Source organism: Oryzias latipes, chromosome 15 (assembly GCF_053564925.1).
Source record: "Oryzias latipes strain Hd-rR chromosome 15, Olatipes_Hd-rR_3.1".
Lineage (NCBI taxonomy): Eukaryota > Metazoa > Chordata > Actinopteri > Beloniformes > Adrianichthyidae > Oryzias > Oryzias latipes.
In genome coordinates, this window is record NC_136251.1 from 6,216,424 (window position 1) to 6,239,098 (window position 22,675).

At 41.0% G+C, this 22,675-nt stretch overlaps 1 protein-coding gene across 6 annotated transcripts in view; it reads right to left on the reverse strand.

Moving 5' to 3' along the window:
* Positions 1 to 22,675, reverse strand: part of gbf1 (golgi brefeldin A resistant guanine nucleotide exchange factor 1) — an 80,465-nt gene that overhangs the window by 31,343 nt on the left and 26,447 nt on the right. For all 6 annotated transcript variants that reach the window (XM_078932287.1, XM_078932286.1, XM_011484061.4 and 3 more), the window contains exons 4-8: positions 13,275 to 13,406; positions 5,884 to 6,002; positions 5,383 to 5,491; positions 4,398 to 4,458; positions 1,167 to 1,221 (exon numbers count right to left, since the gene is read on the reverse strand). In XM_078932287.1, coding sequence (XP_078788413.1) covers positions 1,167 to 1,221; positions 4,398 to 4,458; positions 5,383 to 5,491; positions 5,884 to 6,002; positions 13,275 to 13,406 — 476 coding nt within the window. The remainder of the gene's footprint in view (positions 1 to 1,166; positions 1,222 to 4,397; positions 4,459 to 5,382; positions 5,492 to 5,883; positions 6,003 to 13,274; positions 13,407 to 22,675) is intronic.

Genomic DNA, 22,675 nt, shown 5'->3' on the forward strand with positions numbered 1-22,675 from the left:
AGGAAGTGTAACAGAAATTTGAAATACATAGAATGTTTCTGGTTTAGACTGAAGAAACAGAGCAGGGGGGGGGGGCTCAGCAGTTCTTCAAAGATTCACAAAGCTTCTGGTTTACGTCTTTAACACAACTGTTGCTGCAGATTGCTCTCAAAACTGACCAATAGATAAAATGAACATAAATAGCAGCTGACAAAAAGAAGTAAACTAGGGTCCCATATGAACAAATACATACAAAAACAACAACAACAACTTAAAGGTTTTGTGTAAATGATCCCAAACATTACTTGGACAAAACTTAAAATAAAGCAACACAGAATCAGAAAAAAGTGCCATAAAGAAATTAAAATTGCTGATTTCTTTTTTCACAATATCCTGCTCTGGCTTTATCTCTTCAATAACATGTAAATTTTTTTATTTCACTTTAACTCATATGCTTTCAATTCCACTAAATATTCATCATTGAAAACAATTATTCAGCTTGGTTTTTTGATTTTCATCATGTTTGGACAAGACAAGAATCCAAAAAATGATAAATGACGTATAATAAAGATTTTAAAATAGAGTGAGTGTTTTTGAAATAAAACGTAAAATATCATGTAGATTCTCCTTTTCCCTCCACTATCCTCTTAGATGTTTGGTGAGGTTAAGCTAATTTTAAAGCGTTAAAGATTACTGCAGATTTAAAAAAAAAAGGTTATTTCATTTTTAGGAAATTATGAACATAAAAGGTATTTTTTGTCACAAAAATAATACATTAAGATTTGTATTGTAATTTAAACTTGTTGAAGCATTGAATCGTGCTGCAGGTTGATGTTTCTGTTGAAACTTTAGTCTTCATGAAACTTAAACTTCACATCTATAACTTAAACGTATGTTTGACTAAAGAGAAGGTCCCCCTCCCCAGTGTTAGTGGAGGACTGTTAAAAACAACATATGCTTCTAAAAAAGTGATGCAAACTAGAAAACCATGGCCATGATATGCAGCGTAAACTGGTGACATGCAAGAACAAGAACATAAACAAAAACATGTAGTTGTGTTCTTTGCATTAGTTAAGCTAAGTTACATGACACAAAAAACTGAACCCTGACACAGGCAAGCCATGGTGATGCAAACACCACAGGGAGGTTTCTGCAGGCAGCTCAAACACACATCTCAGTTCTGTTACCTTTTTCATGTTGGCACCCACATAACTCTTAGCCTCTTCTTTGAACTGAGGCAGCCTGGAAGGGACAAAAGGAATAATGTGACAATAGCAAATCAGGAATCCCTGATATGCAGCAGTGGTAAAGCACAAGAAAAATAAGAATCTGTCAGTGAATATGAGGAGGTTTTTAGGCCTAACAGCAGTAATTAAAGTTCAGGTGACTTCATCAGTTCTAAATATGTTTCTGATGACGGTCAGTTAGATGTAAATTAGTTAGATTTGCCAGTGTTTGAAATTAAACTACGATTACAGCCAAACATTAAAGCTGCGAGTTGCGTGTTATGGGCCGCAGGCACCACCCGGCGCCCTTTGACCTGCCCTCACTGGCTTCTTCAGGCCCTTTGCTCTCTACCTCTACAGAGCAGGACCAAACAAAGTCATGAAAAAATAAAGCACACTCTTTTTCTAAATGGCAGCATTTCTTTTGGTTTTATCTCCATAGCAACCGTTTTCTGTTTGGGTCACCTGGAGGTCACGAGGGTCTATGTAATTTCTGGAGGAATGGTCACAAATAAACTTTTGGATTCCTTGGTTATTGGAGGGTTTTTTGTTAACCACACCCAAATGCCTAATATGTACAAATGTTGTATCATTTCATCCAGCTTGAGCCAACAATTCATGTATTACTTTTTTACAATATTCTGGAATAAAATGAATGAAGAAACTCAGAGAGGCCACTTATGTGAGCTTGTCACGCCGTTCGAAACCTATAACTTATAAAAGTAACATTTTCTTTCCCAAGTAGCTCCCCAATGATGCTTGAGGTTTTAAATTTGTAGCAGGTAATAAAGATGCCGTGTTTTCTTTTTAAGTAAAAATTTCAGCCTCTTTCCAAGGTCAAAGGTCAATGAAATATGTGTTTGTAGACTCAACCTGGCTGCATGTGTATTACATGACGGGGGACAAGTTTTCCACGTTGTGGAAAAATGTGAAAATCACCAAATTTCATACTGTGCCACATAATGGCCACCCATGATCATTTTTAAAAATCCCTGAGATGTTCCAGACACGATGCCTAAAATTCATTTTCACTGGGTACTAGGCGTGCAAATTTGAATTTTTGAGTTGGTGTCGAGGGTGAAATTTTCACTCAAACAAGCAGTCAGAAAGAATTGTGCAAACGATCCAGTCCTTGCAGTCCAGAACTGCTGCAGGACATAATTATGACATCTAATCGTCACAAACCTAACTGTTGATATGAAATGCTGTAATCTATTGGGTCTCTTAAGTTCTCTAATAGGGTGCTATGGGACATATGCAATATTTTGCTGAATTATCTCTCTGATCATCTGGTTTGCACTTCGTTCACGATACTTTTTATCAGGCCACACATTTATAAACAAATGGCTCAAAGTGACCAGTATCCCTGAATACTTGATTCGTGAGAATTCTCAAACACTTGACTAATTCCATCAGAGTGGGTAAGCTCAAGAGCACTACTGCAGAAAAGGATCTTTGAGTTTGCCACTTCAATTCCAACCGAATGACTTGAACACCAACGAGGAGCGGTAAATGTTTTCATAGCAGCTTAAGAGCCAGAGTCATGGTGGAAGGCTCTGCAGGTTCAATCCCAGCGGCCAATAAGCTCTGCTGGTGTTTGGTCGGGCTGGACGATGTTCTCAGTCATCACAGGAGATGTGTGCAGCTCGCTTTCTGTGGACTCTACAGCTTAGCTGCAAAATGAGATGTCAGACACTCACACACAGATAAATTACAAAAAGCACCCTTCACCCCCTCCCAACTTCATCTCTGTGTTAACAGAGTGTTGTCTTGCAAGCATGATTATTGGATGATCTGTGGGCCCAACAGATTAACATGCTTAATACTTTGAGCAGGCAATCTGAGGCGCTGAACGGAGCTGCTGCTCATTATTCCCCCCTTCAGTGGGTGATGGTGCAGGCAGCATCTTCACATCTCTATTATCAAGCATCTGTGAGCGAGTGGTGGGGGGGGGGGGGGGGGGGGGGGGGGCTGGACAAAATGAGACGCGGGACCCCTGCGTGAGAGGGTAGAGTATGCGATGGCTGAGTTAATAATCCACGGTGCATTTCCAACCCGTGCCTCAGTTTACGAGCGTGTCATTCGTCTTTTATGCCCCACAGTTGAATCTTGTGAGCGGACATGATAACAAGGTGCTACTAGAGTTCTGCCAGTAAATAAAAAACAGGCCCAGGATGCTTGGAGGAGTGTCAGTGCATACCGACAAGCTTGGCAAAAGCCAACACTGAAGTCCACCAGAGGGACTGAAGCCACTTGGTGACAAATCCTGGACCTAACCGTTGGGTGGAGAAATAAGAGGTTGGGGATCGGAATAACCAAACCTCTTTTATAGCAGCCACTTTTCCACCACACATTTCTGAGACTGATCTTCCTAGCAATTCTGAATGTCTGCATATATGCAGATGAGCCCGTCTGCATTAGTGGGGGCTGTGGCTCCACTGTTGAAACAGGGAACATCTTCATCTATATGCAGATCACACTGTGAGCAGCTCAATCAGCTCATCTCCTTCATCCCTGACTGAATGTGACTGGCACCCTGATGGACGAGCAATGGATGGTGCGGACTGTCTGTGTGTTTATCTTTAGCCTTTATGCTAAATGCCATATGAAAAATCATGTTATGGCTTTGGTGAAAAAATGGCCCACTGACCCGGTGCAGACAGCATAATGAAATTCATGAGCTTTGTGGGAAATAATGAAGGAAAGACCCTTCCGACTATAATTAAGAGGTGTGGGAGTGTGCTGAGAAAAAGAAAAAAATAGAGCATGGCCGTAGATTGCAGCTTTGAGCATGTGCTTTACATTTTGTTTTAGATCATCAAGGATAAAACTGAAGTGTAACGTTTAAGGCAAAAAAATGTCACAGTGGTAGAAAAACTGCTTAAAGTTCCAGAATCTATGAGTTTGACAATAAATGTGTTTAGTTTTACTAAAGTGAATCATGCAAAGTCAAACACCAAAAAGCCTTTGAATTTAAAGGTGTGCACGAAAGTTAAAAATAAATCAGTTTTTGGATGGGGAGCATTTAAATTCTGTACTTTTTGCTCTGCTTTTTTTTTATATTCCCTAATGCAATTTTTTTTTTTTTTTGGACCTTGAAACAGCATCACATTAGATAAAATAAAATGGATGTCTGACTAATCTCCCAAAAAGCTGTAGGGACACCCCAGCCTTCACTAATGCAAAACTCACCTGGAAAACAGCAGCTGTACCATGTCAACCAGCGTGTGTTCAGCTGATTTTCTGAGAAGCTCTGCAAACAGAGAGTATGGGTAAAAAATGCACAAAGCATCATTTGTGCTATAATCACCACTCATCATCACTTTTCAGGTAAGAGTTTTTCAAGAAGGAATGTAACAGAATTAAAAGTGTTGCACAACAATAGAATTTGTGTTTCTATGTAACTTTCCCTCAGGAATGTAGCTAGTTATTGTGACATTATTGAAGTCCACAGACCTTTTAACAGCAAGTAATGTAAAATGATTTGGTGTCCAAAATAAGGAAAGAAAAATGCTCAAAAAAAGTCTGAAGAGCATGTATTGGTTTTTTCATTGGTTCCAGATCTTGTCGTCTTCCCACAGCAGATCACGCTTTCCAGCTAATCCCACCCTCATGCTCTGTTCACACGGAAACTTGTGTTCAAGCGACCGCTTCTAATTAAACGTCTATGTAAAGGAGCGTATGTGTGCACTTCCGTGTTCAAAACTCGTGCGTTGAGGCCCAGCCCCGCTTCGCACGCCCTTTCAAACAGCCGAGCCATTCCATTTCTTTGAGGTATGGACCTGTTTGTAGACCTCGATCGTCTCCCTTGATTCCTGATGCTGTTCTCCTCCACTGCCAACATTCAAAGTCCCTGCATTCAAAGTTCCTACTCTAAGACTTATATTAAGGCCTTTTTTTTGCCTACAAATATGCCTTCCTCCAGTCCTATGATTCCAAATTCCCAGATGAGTATCTTAGAGGTTTAATTCACTAAATGTTGCCTGAAGCCAGCTGAGACTGCAGCTCACAACTCCCACAGAGAATGGGACAAATGAGGAGAAAGGTTTCCTAGAACTCACATTTTGACAACTATGGGACTTTAAAGAACAGCATCAGTTGTTGTGTTGTGTGCATCCACAGAATTCCTGATCTCATGATTTAATTGCACAAAACAAAGCTGATTCATGTTTCTCACCACTCAGACGCATCTCGAAGCAGATTCTAAAGCAGGACTGCATAATTTCACAGACGGACTCGTTGGTCAGGTGGGCTCCAACTGGTGTCAACAGCAGCGTCCTCAGCACCTGAAGCAGGACAACACATCCAGATTGAGATTTATCTGCCAGGCATTTCTAAAAACAGTGGGGGGGGGAATCTGCAGCATCAAAACGAGTCCCAAATCCTAGACACGCTTTCAGATAATTTCCTCTGAAAATTCGTAAACACACATTTGTAAAAGTAGCCTCCTGAGCTGTTCTCGTGAGACAATGCATAAGCAGACTGAAGGTAGAATAAAGAAAGCTGCGAGTCACTCTGCAAATATCTATCATGTTGTATCATTGAGTCAATGACTTATTTTACAGAGTACAAGGCTATGGTATGTTAGCAATTTCTTTGTTAACAGAGAAAGCATCTTATTAAGGCAGCATCAGGTCCAACAGCAGGCCGGCGGCTGCAGTTATTAAGTACTGGTTACCTGCAGAATTTTCATGAGGACAACCTCGTCGCTGGCAGGATCGGTTCCCACGAACCGAGCATGTGTGACTGCGTCCGCCATGTTCTCAGTGGCCTCTGCTGCTGCCTCGTGGTTTGCATCTACAAACGAAAAACAGAACTCAGATAGTGGGCTAGACTGCATGGCAGCTGAAATATAAAGATTTTTTACTCTACTGCCTCAATACATCACAACCTAAGCACAAAGCGAAGACCAACTACTGGTAACACAGACACCCAGAGAAAAAGACAAATAAAATGATCTTTCTTTTATCTCCAAAATGGTGAGTTTGGATTTCGGGTTTTTGTTTCTGGGCTTGTTCTATTGGATCCGTTTATGAGAACTAGACTGAAACCCCTGATGTCCCCCACAGAAAGTACTATGTGATTCCAAGAACCCCATAGACTTCTATAGAGAAATAGACAGCTGTTAGTCATTCTGCTGGTCAGAAGAACCATTCTGGATCTGGTACCTTGTCAACATGTTCTTGATAATTCTCATTTTTTATATTTTTTCTGTAGGTCAAGTTATTCAAGTCGTAAACACACCAATCAGATGCTTCAAAACAAGTATGTGGTTTCATGTCAAAATGCTTGACAGATTCCCCCGAGCCCAATTTTAAGTGGTACGGGTGTGGAATTCTAACAAGCTCACTCCTGATTGGTGAGTAGCGTTTGTCTGAAGGCAACACATTTAAACAGGAAGTGCCCAAGGTGTGAGGCGTCTCTGATGATGTTCTCTGCTCTGTTAAGGCAGCAGGAGCTGTGGAGGGTTTCCAGGGTGGGCATTCAACCTGCCTGATCCACAGGCAGGTTGAATGGGGCAGTCTCTGTCCTCCAATTTGGCCACCAGCTTGTGTGGGAGGATGTTGATGAAGGCCGAGCTGTAATCCACAAAGAGCATCTTCACAGAGCTCCCACACTGCCCCAGATGGGAGACAACAGCACCCAGAGCAGGTGCTATGGCGTCCTCTGTGGATCACTTTACCCTGTAAGCAAACTGGTGTGGGTCTAGTCCAGGTGGGAGGGATGCTGCTATGTGACTATGGACTGGCTTTTCAACGCACTTCATGGCTGTTGGAGTGAGAGTCACTGGTCTGTACTCATTGAAGCAAGAGATGCGAGGCTTCTAAGGCAGGGAAACATTGGTGGAGGACTTCAGGCAGAGTGGGACTATTGACTGTGCCAAGGATTAATGGAAGATCTTTGTGAAGACTTCAGTCAGCTGCTCTGACAATCCCTTAGCACTCGCCCCGGCACACCATCGGGACCGGCAGGCTTCCTCGGATTGATTGCACGCAGGGTGCGTCTTACCTCATGCTTATCCAGGACGAGGATGGTGCTGCTATGGGCTGTGTGGTGGAACTGGGGTGTCTGTGGTGTAATGACATCGAAGCGGGCAAAACAGTGGTTTAAGGCCTCTGCCGGTGCAATGTCACCTTCCACAGTTCTGACGTTGGTCCTGTAGCTGGTGAGGTGTTGGAGTCCCTGCCACACCTGTCGGCTGTCATGGGTGTCAAGGTGGTTTTCAATCTTCCACCTGCTTTGGCTTTTCTGAAGCCTTTCTTCAGGCTGGTGCGGGCTGCGCAGTACAGGTCTGTTTCCAAACTTGTGGGCGGCGTTTCTCCTCCTCAGAAGCTAGTTGACATCCTGAGTCATCCAGGGCTTCTGGTTGGGGTCCTTTGGTCCACCGTGTCTGTGTCTATGCAGTTCAGAATGTAGCACAGCACACTGTCTGTGAACACCTCCAGGTCCTGGTGTTCAAACCTCCAAATCTGTCCTCTGAAAGCAGTCCTGCAGCCGCTGGGAGGCATCATCTGGCCTTCCTCCCTGCCATCCTAAAGATCTCCTTATCTTCTACTAACCCAGACAAAATAAACACCTGGCAATTTCCTATTCTGCCACATTCGTTCTAAGCAGGAATACCTGTTATTTTTAAAAGTAGAACGAACCGGCTCTTTTCCTCTGAGACATCTGTTCAAATGTTCCTTTTTTAAGGTGTATGGTTGATCCTGAGCCAAGCCTACATAAGAATTCAATGTGTTGCCTTCCTGCCCAATTATAGACAAATGAATGACAATTACATTGACATAAAGTTGTTTAATCTTTTAACCTCTTTGCTTTCTCGTCTTATTGCCTGAAGGGATTTTTTTTTGAGTGTCGTAATAAAACCTTAAAACAGGAGAGCTGTCAAAAATAAAGCTAAAGTGAAATTTTAGGAGAAAAGGTTTCTGCTCTGTAACAACTGGCAGTAGTGACAGTTAGTAAAATTAGCAACTGGAAACAAATGTTCTACAGCTCAGCACCTATTCAAAAGGCTGCGGTCCGTCCTATCCATACAGCGCTAAGATCTAATGAGCAGATGTGGTCCTTTGTTGGAGGCCGGCTGGGACAAATTGGCTGCTGCAGCAACAAGACCCATGTTTTTGAAACCTGAGCAGCTGGCCAGCTATCTGCCTGGAGCCAGCCTGTTTTTCTCCTCCATCACCCCCAAGAGCAGCAATTCATTAACTAATAAGTAGAGGGGAAACGATGAGTGGAGAGATGGAGCAAAAAAAAAAAAAAAAGGTGTACATTAGGATTGAATAAGAGATGAGCAGCTTAGGACTTCATGTTTAAACATGTAATGACTGACAACAGAAGATCTCAATAAATGGCAGATAGTGTGAGATAGTAAAGTGCAAACAGTGCGTCACACTGCAAGGTTCAAGCTTAAAGGCTGCGGCAGGAGAATGTGATGCCTTGTTTAGAGGTGAGCAGGTAGAGAGGCTGTCCTCAGGAAGTCCCACGAGAATCAAACAGGATGTCAGAAATCATAAAAAAACCCTAATCCTTCTCCTGGCACTGGTCTGTACAAATGGCGTCCAAAGGAAGAGTTTGTGTGAGCATGTAGGGTGAGAGCCCACTGTTAAAATAACACAGAAAAGGGGAGCCTGAGTACGTTTGTGAGTGTATGCGCCTGAGGGCATGTGGGCAAAGTCAACAGGGGGTTGAACCAGCTGCCACATGAAGCAGTTTAAACACAGCTCCTGAAAATCAAAGGCATGGCGTGAGTGAGAGCAAGCAGGAAGGCCAGAAGGGCTGCTCTTGGAGAGCAACAAAAAAAGAAAAGAAAAAAAAAGCTGCGGAGCCTCACAGGAGCTAGCTCATCTTTACAAACCAAACAAAGGAGCTGCAGAGTTTTAACCACTCAGAGGAGAATATGGATTTGCTCACCTGTTCGTCCTGTGAATAGCACAAGATCAACTGCTGCTTAGAACAAAGCGCCCTGCTCACCATGTGACCAGCAGTCATAAGTTTAATGCTAAATACATTTTGATTCAAAATGGCACGTGAGATTACGACATTTGAAAAAACAGACAGTGCACGATGTAGAAATAGGGTCAATACATGGAGTCAACTTTCTAATATCTCACTCACTGCCGTCTAATATTTGCATTCAGAAGTTTAAAAAATGTTTGTGATTTGAACTTAGAAGAGGATTTCTTTTGATTTGGGGGTTTCTGACATGCAGATGCAGCAGGCAGATCTGCCTGAGGTTTTCATTGCAGCTACAAAAAGACAAAGAATGTCTGCTGCAGGCGTGATCCTCAATCCAGACGAACACAGAAGGAGCCCGTTTTAACACGCTCCAACAAAAGCCGACACATGAAACATCACATCAAACATCTCAAAAGAGAATACTATGTTTACCTGCTCATAAAAAATGAAATTCTCAAGTTAAGAATCACCAGGAAAACTGATGAGAGACGATGGTCAATTTCTATTGAGCCAGCAGATGGCAGTAAGTGACAAGGCCGGTACTATTTACCAGTTCTGAGCTTTTTTATTCCACCTATTTGTGCTCAAAAAGTCTAAGAGCAACTCCAGTTTTCTTACTGTCTGTGAGCACTACAAAAGGTTCATGGACTTTAAGACTTGAAATGTTTAGAAACTTTAATTTTGGTTTTAAGGCACAACCACGGCTGCACGGTGGCGCAGTGATTAGCGCTCTTGCCTCACATCAACCTTTCTGTGGAGTTTGCATGTTCCCCCCATGTATGCGTGGGTTTTCTCCGGCTTCCTCCGACCGTCCAAAAACATGCTTCATCGGTTAATTGGCAACTCTAAATTGTCCCTAGGTGTGAGTGTGAGAGTGCATGGGTGTGTGATTGTGGACATTCTACCCTGCGACAGACTGGCGACCTGTCCAGGTTGTCCCCTGCCTTCGCCCACAAGTGGCCGGGATAGGCTCCGACAGCCCCGTGACCCCGGAATAGAAAATGAATGAATGAGGCACAACCACACCTAAAAGCTGTAGCTTTGTTCCCAATAACTGCCTCCAACCATCCTTTAAGCATTTTCTGCCATTAGATTCATAAAACGTTTAGCCTCTATCAGGATTCTTTTGTGTTTGCATGATTATCGTGTATCAAAAATAGTTGGGATGACCTGCATGAAGTGGTTGTCCCTGAAACATTAAATGGTTGAGCAGCAAGAATTGCAATTTGAGCGTTTACTGTAATTTAAAAGAATCTTCTACAGCCCTGCAGAGGTTTACCCCACTCAGCCAAGCAGAAGTGGTAAAACTGAGCTACAAGGACATTTTTTGTATAGTTACTGCATTTTGAGCAACAGGACACAGCATCTTTATCTAATACAGGTTGGGGCTTTGAGGAGGGCACTCCAAAGTTTGGATTTTTTTTTCAGCCGTTTAAAATCTGCCTGTGCATTTTGGGATCATCTTCCTCCAGTAGAAGCTAACGGTGCTTCAGCCTGAGGTTGCTAACAGATGCTTAAAAATTCTCCCTCAGGACTTTTCAGTTAAAAGAAGTATTTGTGCGTCATTTATCATGGCAAGTGTTCCTGGTCTTGAAGCAGCCCCAGACCACCACTCTTTCACTACCATATTTTACTGTTTGTATAATGATCTTTCTCTGACAGGCTTTGCAGTTGCTTTTACACAAACTGGAATGAGACACCGGTCCTGGAAGGAAAACAGGAAGCTTTATATGTTGCAGTTCTTTAAATGACCACCGGAGGATGGTAGTAAGACGGAACCCTATCTTTTTGCTTTTTGACTCTCAATAACTCTTTAACGCCAGAGTCTACCATAACTCCTCAAATGTTTACGATATTAATAGAACAACGGCAGAAATGTAACCGTGCGCTGACATGCAATGTTTTACAATAGTGAAGTATTTATGCCATCAAGATAAACCAGCTGATTCTGTCAGAGAAAAACGGCTTTGCGCTGTTATGCAATACTTTACGTGTTGCATTTTGGTGCAAAACCACCATCAAAAACTTCTTTTTCTGCATCAGAACCATCTGCTTCATGTTGATTATGTAAAGAGTCGAATAGTTAAAGAAGGTGTTATTTGGGTGTTTCTGGCACGGTCAGCAAGGACAAACCATGTCTTTAATATTCACCACAAGAAACCAATTCCAGATGACAGCCCTACAATGGAACCAACCTGGATGAATGAGAGTCTTCAAAGGCACCACAAGAAAGTTATAATAGCGTAATAGGGGCAACTGTGCTTTAAAGGTTTTTCTACTGCTCATCCGAGTAGCTTCTCCTCCTACCTGTTGAGTTAAGTTATGCATGTGCGAACTGCTTCAGAGAAACGGCAAATGAACTTGTTCTGTATTCGGCCGTATAAAATGACCAGCAATAGAAAATGATCAGACTATCCTTTGAAGTTCTGCAGTGAAACTGCTCCCTGATCTCTGTGGGATTTCAGTCACTTTCTCCAAGCTCAGATTGATTTTGCCGTTGAGATACCTCACCTTTGCTTAACAGCTAAGCATAGCAAAAAAATGTCAGACTGTACTTTAAATGTGAGGCATTAGACACAATGATTTTGTTATTACTGATTCAAGAAAAAAACAACAACAGTTAACCTGAAGCTGTACAGACAGCCTTGTTCTTCCCATAGAACTATGGTGACGAGGGGCTGCTATAAAGACAGGGATTGCTGGATTACAATCTGAAGTAAATGTGAAGGTGAAAGTCCAACATATATTCAAACACTCATCAAATGTAATATCCCTCCTGCTGGTCTGAGTTAGCTCAACAACTTTCTGTATAAGTAGACGTCCTAAACATTTTGAGGCTATGATACAATAACACAGTACAACTGATTTAAGCTACTACAAGTATAAAAACGTATTCGAGGTACATTGCTAGAATTTTGGGCTTTCACTGCATTAGTGGCTGCAGCTGTTTTGACAGCACTGTGAGGACGAATCAGCACCCACCGAGGAACCCAACATCTGGTGAGGCATGCTCATTTCACACTCAACAACTGGCAGACCATATTTTCATGATGAGGCTAATCAGGACAGGCGGTCCTGACTATTGGCCAGCCTCTGCTTCAGTCCTGAGAGGAGCACATTGCTCACATTCCCGCTCTGACTCTACAGCAACATGGAACAACACTGAACCAGAGAAAAACTCAGCTCCAGGAGGCCACCAAGGTTGTCAGTAGATTTACGGCTTTGAGGATAGAAAAAGGAATACATTTGAGAGACAGCAGATATTTAAGAGTGAAAGGAAAACAATAAATATAACATACTATGAACCATGTGAGCATGTTTTAGAAAGCCATACTGCAGAAGACTATTTTGAGACAGATGAAGACATTTTTACTTCAGCTCCAATTCAGCAGGTATGTGATAACCTGATGGGTAAAAACTTAACCTGCATGTGATCTGCTTCAAGATGAAGCAGCAGGAGCTCCATCAGCTTCATTATGAGGAGTTTAACATGAGGCAAACATGTTTAATAAAGAGGATATAAACAGGGAAAAGGTCCCTAAAAACCTTACCTATAAAACGAGTCAAAGATTTAAGATCATTATTTTATCAAACAGTGAGCATAGGATATAAAAAAGTGAAAATCTTTGACTTCGGTTATTGGAAAGCTTTAGTTTGGCACCAGTTCAAGAATGGTGTAAAACATCTCCAGTCAGTCAGAAAAAACAAATAATGTATTTATAGCAACCATTAATGGTCTGATGGAAACCTGCAGGGCTTAAGTCTGTTTGAAAGTATGAGTGTGGGTTAAAGACGTTTGGTATGTCAGTGACCATTTTACAACCTGTGTGTCAAACGATTTCTTCTATTGCAGTAACAAGCTGAAAACATGTTTTTTCAATAACAAAAGCACCTCCTCTTTGTGCCATAATGACATGTAGTCATAATGAAATCATTTACCATTGTATTTTTTCACATTTCCTTTTAAACTAAAGGTGTAAGCACAGTTTTTTATGTCTTTGAATGACTGAATCAATTAAAAAATAGACATGCTTTTCTTCCTGATTGTTCCTGTTTCAAACACCAATACCACCCCATGACTGTAAATCTTACGCTAGTGTTCAGATTTCTCACCAATAAGGCCATAGGAGAGGAACTTGTTGACAGAGGTAAGAGCGAGGCCTGTGATTGGTCCAGTGGTGTCCTCAGAGCGAACGACTTCCAGAAAGGGTCTCAGAAAAATGTTGGGTTCAACATCTGAGAGCTCTGAAAAAGAAAAAGAAGACAGCCCACAGGCCAGTCACGCATAAGCAACATCAGATCAAACACATTTGTGATGAGGAAGTCAGGGGTTAGATTCAAACATCTCCAGCAAGAAACAAACCTTTGCAAAGCGGAGTGGGAGGGAAATGTCCTTCCACTGTGGTACAGATGATGAAAGATCAGAATGGCCACCATTTATGATCAAGGCACTAAATGAGCCAAGAAAAATACTGCAAAGTACCTAACCCTGCTAAAGGAGAGCCTTGAGCTGCGTAATGAAAGTGATCACATGAAGATTAAATAACAGCTTACAGACTAAAGAGTGTGCGCTTATTAAATGTTTCTTTACAAAGTGTTCCTGACAGTATCAAAATAACAGACACAGTCATCTGCATAAAGTGTGCCGTACCACACATACAATTGATATTTTTGTTACAAAAGGAACAATAGATCATTACAACAATAAATAAATCACGACAAAAAAAGATAACCGTTTCCATCATTGATTGTGCTAAAAAAACAGACATGATGAAAATCTTAAGACAGAGTCCAGATTCTTCCTCAAAGAATCCTTAAGACTATGCTCCATTACCTAGCACTCCAGCATAGAATCGCTTTCACCGGGCTTCACGTTTTCCTCTTATTTAATAATCGTTAGAGGCCAAGAGCTAACGTCAGCTATGGATGCCGACATTAAAATGGAGTGAGAAAAAGCACATACATTTTTTAAAAAGGATCTTTGACTTTGTCTGATAGCTGCTTTGTGGTCAACTGGAAACATGGCTGCATTTTGATCTTTTTTCAGACATGAAGAGCAAAGAAGATCCACTGGAGATTCCTTAAAGCTTGAACAGTTAAAACATTTACATGTCCATGATTCTTTTTGAGGTCAGCCAAATATTACAACATTAGTCATTAAAAAACGAACATATCTAAAGAGCCGTTGTTAGATAAGTCAAAAAAAGTTGTTGTTAGCAACAGCCCAATGCTGACACTCAGCCAGCCGCCGCCAGTGTGAAGAGTTTACAACAGAAATAACAGGGGCAGCTGCCATGCCGGGATCTGGTGATATATTTGTGTTCTGGTAGTTTCACAGAGGGACAGAGATGGCAGAGTGGAAAAGACCGAGCTAAATATTATCCATTTCTAACTGCTTTGTCTGTGTTTTCAAAAGAAGCATACATTAAAAAGTCTTCTGTCTGTGAAGTGTGGTTCCCTCATTTCCCTTTTACACTGAGAATAAAGAAGTTTTTTTATTAAGTTAACCAGAAACACTGGACACTAAAAATCTAAAAGCAGTGTTGACTGTGATGTCAAAGCACAGCGCAACTTCCCAAAGACAGATGGAGGGAGTTGTGTCACATTCTAAAACTGAACATTTCAGTGTGGGAACACTCCTGCATCCAATCCAGCCTGACTTTAAAAGTCTTTTTCTTTCACAAGATAAAGGAGGTCAGGAGGGGGATGCAAAAACACAAAACAGGTAAAACAACAACGTGGAAAATGAGCAGAGTCACGCAGGCTGCGGTGCTATGTTGTCTCAGAGGACTGCTTGCCACAGCAATACTGTGAGGATTACAGCTTTCTGAAGAGCGGCCCCACTCCAGGCAAGAAAAAACAACCTGCACATGAAAGCGCAGAGGATAGTGTCCAAGCAATTTCAGACTGAGCATGTGCGACTGCCGTGCATTAGTTTGTGATATCCAGTACCCTGTGGCTTGTTTAGAAATTAAATATGAAATAATTTAGGAATTTACACAGTCCCTTCATCAGTCGCCAGGTTGCTTTAAGGTCTTGCTTTCAAAAGCAAATCTTTTACTTTGAGCCTTAGAGAATATTTTTCCATGTGGTGTTTCATTTTGATTTGTTTTTCACATTTAAATCTCGAACAGTTTTAGTTTAACAGCAGCAGCAGCAGAAGTATGTGTATCTAGATGACTGCATCAGAGATGTGACAAAACATAAATCTCATTTACATGAGCATAAATACATGTTAACATGAGGAAAGAAAAAAAAAACTTAGTGCATTGCATCTGTCCGTCAGCTGTCAGAAAACTTTTTAAACCGGGTTTTAGCGTCCCATTACTTTACAGGAGGGGGAAAAAACATGTAGTGGGGGTGAGATGGAAGGTGCTCAAATGAATCTGTCAATAGATCCTGATGAAGACTTCATCAAAGGCGATCACCCTGTAAGTGCCATGGCTGCCTTTCCAAAGACCACAGATTGGAAAACTCAATTGTGTTATATTGATCTGGCTGGCCATCGGTGAGCGCGGGGCTGAAAGGAGCGTCCTGCCGGTGGCCACCACCAATCTTCTTAAATAACGTCTAAATACAAGCTCTACACTTGAGCTCCATCTGCCAAGCTCACAAAGTAGAATGAAATAAATAAGGATGGCTGTAGCTGTGGTGAGGCAATCATCCCATAACCAGACTGACCTCTAGCTGACATTGACCCAAAATACAAAAAGACAGGCTTAAGGTGGCTCATCCAGCCACGCATGCTGTTATCTAAAGGCTAAACATGTCAGGAACCAGCCCTGATTTTAGAATGCATACGAGTTCAACTGAAGTTGAGCTTAATTGGGGAAAAGATTTGGGAAATAAAACCATTACAATGAGCCTAATCCTAGGTGCGTTTACCATAGTGGAGTCCATCTTTCTGATAGTGAGAGTATCCAGCCATGTATGCATTACCTTTCCAAATGACCCCAGCAAAGAAGGGCTAGAGGAGAGTCAAGAGGAACCTCTGCCCCAAGAGAGCATCTAAGGGTGAGGTCAGCTTACCGCACACCAGAAGCCATCTTAAACACATGCACATATATTGGCAGTGGAGCAGAAAAGGCATAGAACATAGGAGGTGGATCTCAGTATAACGCATAAATCTTATTTAGCAAATAACAGAGCAATACTGTAAAGAGAACAAATAAACTCACTGCACTCAATTCAAAACACAATTATTTCAATTTTAAGACTAACATGCACAGAAAACACGTCTGTACTGAACGAGAATCAGAAAAAGAGCACATTCAAATTAAATCTGCAAATCAGCTAATGAATGAACCCACCATTAAAAGAATAGAGGCCAAGTATTTGTGTTTTAGATTTTGTTACGACAGCACATGTTTTCTTCAACTGGATCAATAATCAGTTACATACATGTTGGATACTGAAAATAGTAATAAAAACCTTTCTACAGTGAGGAAGCTTGAGTTTTGTTTCTAGGGGGATTTGGAACCAAAAACTGTAAGATAATGGTTTTATTTCTCTTCTGAAATACATTGAATAAATATGCTTTAACCTAGGAGATATTGAACCAACACTTATGTGGACTACTTTATCAACCTTTGTTTATTTACCAGCTATTGTTGGATGAAACAAATGCAGCTAATGGAGACTCTCGGTGCGTCAGACTATACAAACAAAAAAGTCAATTATCCATACAAAAAGTCAATTATCTTGGCTATAACTAGGCAGCCTTTGAATGCATGTGTGCAGCAGTTTTCTATAATGGAGGAGGTGGCACACTGATAACATTGAAAATGTATTGGTTCTTCAACTGTTGGGAAGGAGAAATAGAAAATTGCCATGACTGACTTCAGCCGATGGGTTGCTGTGAATTTATTTCAATAACAAATGGATGAAGACCTGAATGTGGGATTTGTCTTAGCGTCAGAACATCTACGCTTAGGTTTCCAGGTTTATTTTCATCCACACAATGAAAACACAAGAAAACGTGACAGAAAACCTCTCTAATGAAAGACAAATTAAAGACTGATTAGTAATATTTATTATTTATGTAAATTTAATCTATTTTATCAATCAAACAAGAGTTTGTGACTATGTTCTCTTTATACAAGCTGCTCTGTTTGTGTGCCGATTTGTATGATCACTGTGATCCTCCGCTAATACACATAAGCTTGTGCTATGTGCGGTTCATTAAAAGCATGGTGAAGAGGCCAAATCAATTAAAAAGTTTAGATTAGTGTGTCATTTTCAAGTAAACATCAGCAAATATCTTGTAAAACACATGCATGCAGTAACCTCAACCCTTACAGAGAAACATTCAGCTGCTTGTGCACCATGAACATGCAGAACTAAGCTGATAAACTGTGGGAAAGCTTCACTAATATTGGACCAAATCAAGTTGCATCTGCTACAAAGCGCAACACAAGAGGGGAGAAGAGATGCCAAATATGAGGGAGGGTTGGAAGCCCCCCCTCTCTCTGACCGATGCAGCGGCCCAAAACCAAACACTGATGGTTATTGATCTGGACCTCGCTGGCTGCTAAATTTAAGAGTCAGGGTCCTTGATTGCATTGCCAAAGCTCCTGGTGCTGAGCAGAGAGACAACACTTTAACAAGACCAGTGCTGCTAAATGAAATCCATGGAGGATTCTGCTGCACATCAACTGAACAAAGTCTTGCACAGCAGCATTTTTATCCATCTGTCAGGAGAAATTTGATAAAAGTCAGCCCACCTTAGCCCTCATTCCCCACCCTAATTTCATTCAGTCTTCTTTTCTGCTGCTGGTCCCTGTATTCTTCTGAATGGAATTGACACTTGTAGAAGGGGCAATTAGGATGGAACAATGCTATGGAGCTCCATATGGTCATTTCATGGAGCCACACTGGTATTTTATAGATGCCTGGAACAATGCCACAGTGCAACCTAAACAGCCAATTTGAAAAGCCCAGGAGAAATTAAAACTTTTCCAAATGCTTGCGAGGACTGCTACATTAGTCGCTACAGCAAACAATTTCCTGACAGACCTCATAGTTTGCATTTATATTTACCCAAGCTTTCATGCAGTGTTTTTGACAGAAACATATCAACCACAAAGTACCTACAAGCTCCAGGAAAAAAAATAAAATAAAATAAATGACTGCATTTATCAGGATATTCCAACTGTAATATCCATCTGTAAGCCAAAATCTGCTCTCAGATGTAGATAAACAATCCAAAGGAGATTCCACACTTAGATGTCTTTTTACATCATAATCTTAAATACCGGTTTGTATAATTATCACTTTTATTGCAGTTTCTTAAGATTAGATCTATGATGAATAAGGCATTTTAAGGTTGTGTCGCCATCAAACTTAAGTCTATTGTGTAATTAAGATGACCTTTTTTTATTAAAAATACATATATTTCATCAATCATGCAGACTATGAGCAGCAATGCAAAAGTAAAGGTTTAGTCACAGCTGTCCTTACCGGTGGATACAGGCTGCGTGGAGGTAAAAAAGAAAATGGGCAAACCTGTGCAGGACACGGAGATGGCCCCCACAAAATATCATGGCTGTAGACTGCTCAGTGAGCCCGTAGAGCAAAACTCTTCATGTACATTTCTCTACGGGCTTGCTGCAAGCGACAAACATGTCGTACAGATTTCTCATCTTTTCAAAAATCCTGCAGATGGCGAAACGGCTTGTAAGTGCTGTTCACGCAAGCCTTCGCGCATGCAGCCTGACTGTTAGAAACGAGGAAATTAGAAAGTGCAATTTACCGGCACTTATCACATGAGGTCGTGCATGCAGCATTTGTGCTCGGTCAGTAAGGTGTGGTGTAAAGCACCGGACGACAACATCACCCGTATGTCATAATAGCGTGCAACTAACGAATACCTTACAATACACTTACCACAAAAACGGCAATGACACGCTATATTTTTATTTCGTCCCTTGAGGTGGCCGTATGAGCCTATCAGCAAAACTAAAACTAATACAGGAAGTTATTCAGAGCAGATGAGTTAAAGTCGCGCATATCCGTTTATGGAACTACGAAAAAGCAAGGAAATCTAATGATTACAAAAATCGGAATATTTTATTTTGTCAAATCTTCAAGCATAAAAAAAACATGGAAAAATAAGTTAAGTGTCTGTGTCACTAAAACTGAAATATAGCCCAGTTGTGCAATAAAACACTGGTTTACATTCAAGCTTTGAACCCTCAAACAGCCGTAGAGAAAACCTAGGTGCAATGAAAGAAAGAAAAAAAAGCAGAAGATGATTTCATGAGTAAACTTTGTCTGGCCATTGTACGTCAACTGCTGGGATGCTCTGCACCTGTTATCCTGACCCAAAATGTATTTTAAATGCTGCATGCTTTGCACAGAGAGCACATTATTCCAGAAGGAAGCTGGCTAGGCCCCAATACCCAGTTAATGGGTTTTGCAGCCTGCTGTTCTACTGTGATGGATGGCCATCAGCCTCAATGTACTTGTTTTCTTCCTGAATCATACTTGAATGTCTGGGTCATGTTGTTTAGGAAGGCAACGTTGTTATCACTGAGTTAAAGCACTTTAATTCAAGAGGATCTTTCACTTACTAGTTAAATTGGACTTCAGATATAGCTGCAATGTTTCAAACAAAGATAATTCTCTGCACAGCATGCCTTAAATAATCCCTTAAACCTTGAAATATAACCCCAATAATTCCCTTTCATCTTCCTTCAGTGTGTGTTTGCACCGTCACAATGACCACTCCTTTACAAACAACAGGCTAGTATTATCACCTCTATTTGCAGAAAAACAAGCAAGGGACACCTTTTCCATCTATCTGTTAAAAACCAACGCTTGTAGCTCTCAGTGTGATTTGGCTTAGATGTTGGGCGGGGAAAAAATTACAATTTCTATTAACTGATAGCAGCCGTGTGTGGCAGAAGCCATGTAACTTAACGAGAAGTCATACCACTGACTATATGAAAACTGGAATGAGTGACACCCCCCCCCCCGTATTCCAAACAGGAAGTACCTGCTGGCTTCAAGAAGCCAAAATCCAATAGACTTTGAGAAATAAACAGGTTTTCTCAGTCATTCCAGGGCTCGACATAGCCATTTGTCCGCTGGCCCGGTCCTGTTTTTCGAGCAGTACGGACCACAAGACTTTATTTTTTACTTGTCCGCTCGGGCCACTAAAATATCTAACAATTAATACATTTTTCACCTTTTACAATAAAGTATATTTTGCGAAAACGTGTAGATTTACCTCGTCTTCATAATTCACTTTTTCTGCTAGTCCTGTGTTCAGACTTCAAGGGTTTCTATGGGAAACCTTTTATCACTCTTCTCCTCCTCTCCCGCCTGCGCGCGCGGCTGTCACTGCCGAGCACCACGCGGCACGCACTCACTCAATTTTTTTTCCCAAACTTTATTGAATGTAACAATTCAATCCTAAACAATGTTAAACAGCAACAACGAAGGAACAAGCCAGTGGGTTATTATTACATTTTAGGCAGATATATTTAAACTGACACACACATCAGCGCGCCCCCTGGTGGTTTTTCACCGCGATGATCATAAATCCAACACCGTCACTGAAGAGAGACTGAAGCATGTCAGAGATGTGGAAGACATGGCAGGAATAGATAGGAATATGTTAGTAGTTATTAATTAGTAGTATGGACAGCAAGATATTTAATGAATGCATTGAAAATGAAACTGTATGCACTAAGCTTTAAGCTGAATGTCAAAGAATCAAAGGCAACTCCAAATACCTGAATCTCAGACTCAAATGGAGTATAAGGTCAAACTACTTAATTTTGTTTTTCTTTACAACACTGTAAGCAGTAAGTATTTCTAGTTAGCTGAATGATCTCAGTAATTTAATTGTATTTAATTTTTCAATTATTTAATTTAATTAGGTAACTAAAGTAACTAAAAAGTAAATGTAACTTTGCAACAGTAACAAAAAGCAGAACCTTAAGGCAGTCAGGGCAAAAAAGTCAATAAAACTTCTTAACTATTGATTAGGAACAAATGTGAAATAGCAGTGATTAGAAGCAGCATGAAAACTTCTGAACTAGTGTTACCTACTACACTGCAGCGCTCTCTTCAAAACATCTGAAACAGACTAGAGCAGATTTAAGTTTGATATGCTCTATTTTTAGTCATTGAAAAGTGTATAAATAAGTGCTAGATGTCACCAGAATGCACCAAATTGCACCATATTAAAATTTTCCGGGGGGGCATGCCCCCGACCCCCCTAAAGTTGCAAGCACCTGCGGAGCGGCGGGTCTCGCTGTGCGCGGTGTCGGGCCAGTAACTTTCAAAAACTACTGGCCCTGTGGGCCAGTGCAAATTTCTGGGCTATGTCAACCCCTGCATTCTACTTGCCAGAATAACCATTCTTGGTCCGATACATTTTTTTACATTCGTGATAATGCGAAAAAAAGGCAAATGAATTGACTTCATTTTGCTGGAGAAGTAAGTACACCATTTTCTATGGGTGACATCACACTCACCGAGTCCAGTTCTCATAAACTGTTAGTGAGTCTTACACTACTCCACATTGATTGAGGATGCGTTTTTAAAAGAGGAGGAGGCAGACTATGGGTTTTTAGAGGAGGAGGAGGAGGAGCTAGAGCTTCCACATACAGGTTTACATTAGTATGTAATGTTTTTCTTAACAGAGTTTACATAGCTGGTCCGGCTAAAATGAAAAAGTCGTGAAACGGTGTTTTAAACAAAAACTAAAACAATGCAACATTTTTGAAATTTTAAGATTTGTAATTCACAGATGTTTAAAATGTATAAAGTGAAAGCTAGATGCATGTCAACGGATATGTAAAAATACAAAAAACAACTTTAGAGTTGCAAATAAATGATGTAGCATTGGCCCTTGAGCAGCAAATTTCAAAATCAACTAACATTTCTTTTCACAGCCTGAAATCTGTGAGATGTCGAAAAAGGCTGCAGTTGAGCAGCCAGCGCCATAAAAGCAAAACTGAACTGCAACAAGGTCTGTGTGTGTATGTGTTTGTCTGTGCGCACACGTGTGTGTTCGTATTTGTCCTTATTGGTTTCACCTGCTGCACTCCTTCAGCTCCCCACTAATAGCATTCCCGTGGGTGCGGGGGGGGAATCGGAAAAACCATGCACTGTATATGGCCAGTCCACTTCATCCACACAAGACACAATTTAGTTCCAACAAGAGTACACCGCACAGAGAATTATGAGCAAGTCTGCTACCACACCGGGTTATTCTACTGCTCAACGCTGCTACCGTTTAGGAAAACGCCCCTTAAGAAAAACAAAATAAAAACAGAAAAAAGGTAGAAAACATGTTGGAAAAATGTTTTGCTTTAAACTCCAAACATTTTATTTCATCTTTGGTCATTTAAAACAAAAATTCTGGCTCTAGTTTGCCACGCTAAAAAAAAATCAGAACTCTTGTGACTACCCACGAGTTACGCCAGATTAACAGACTAGCAGGGCAACAACTGTTGTTCTCAACAATTAATAGTTTTTTATTTGAAGGAACGTGTTATACA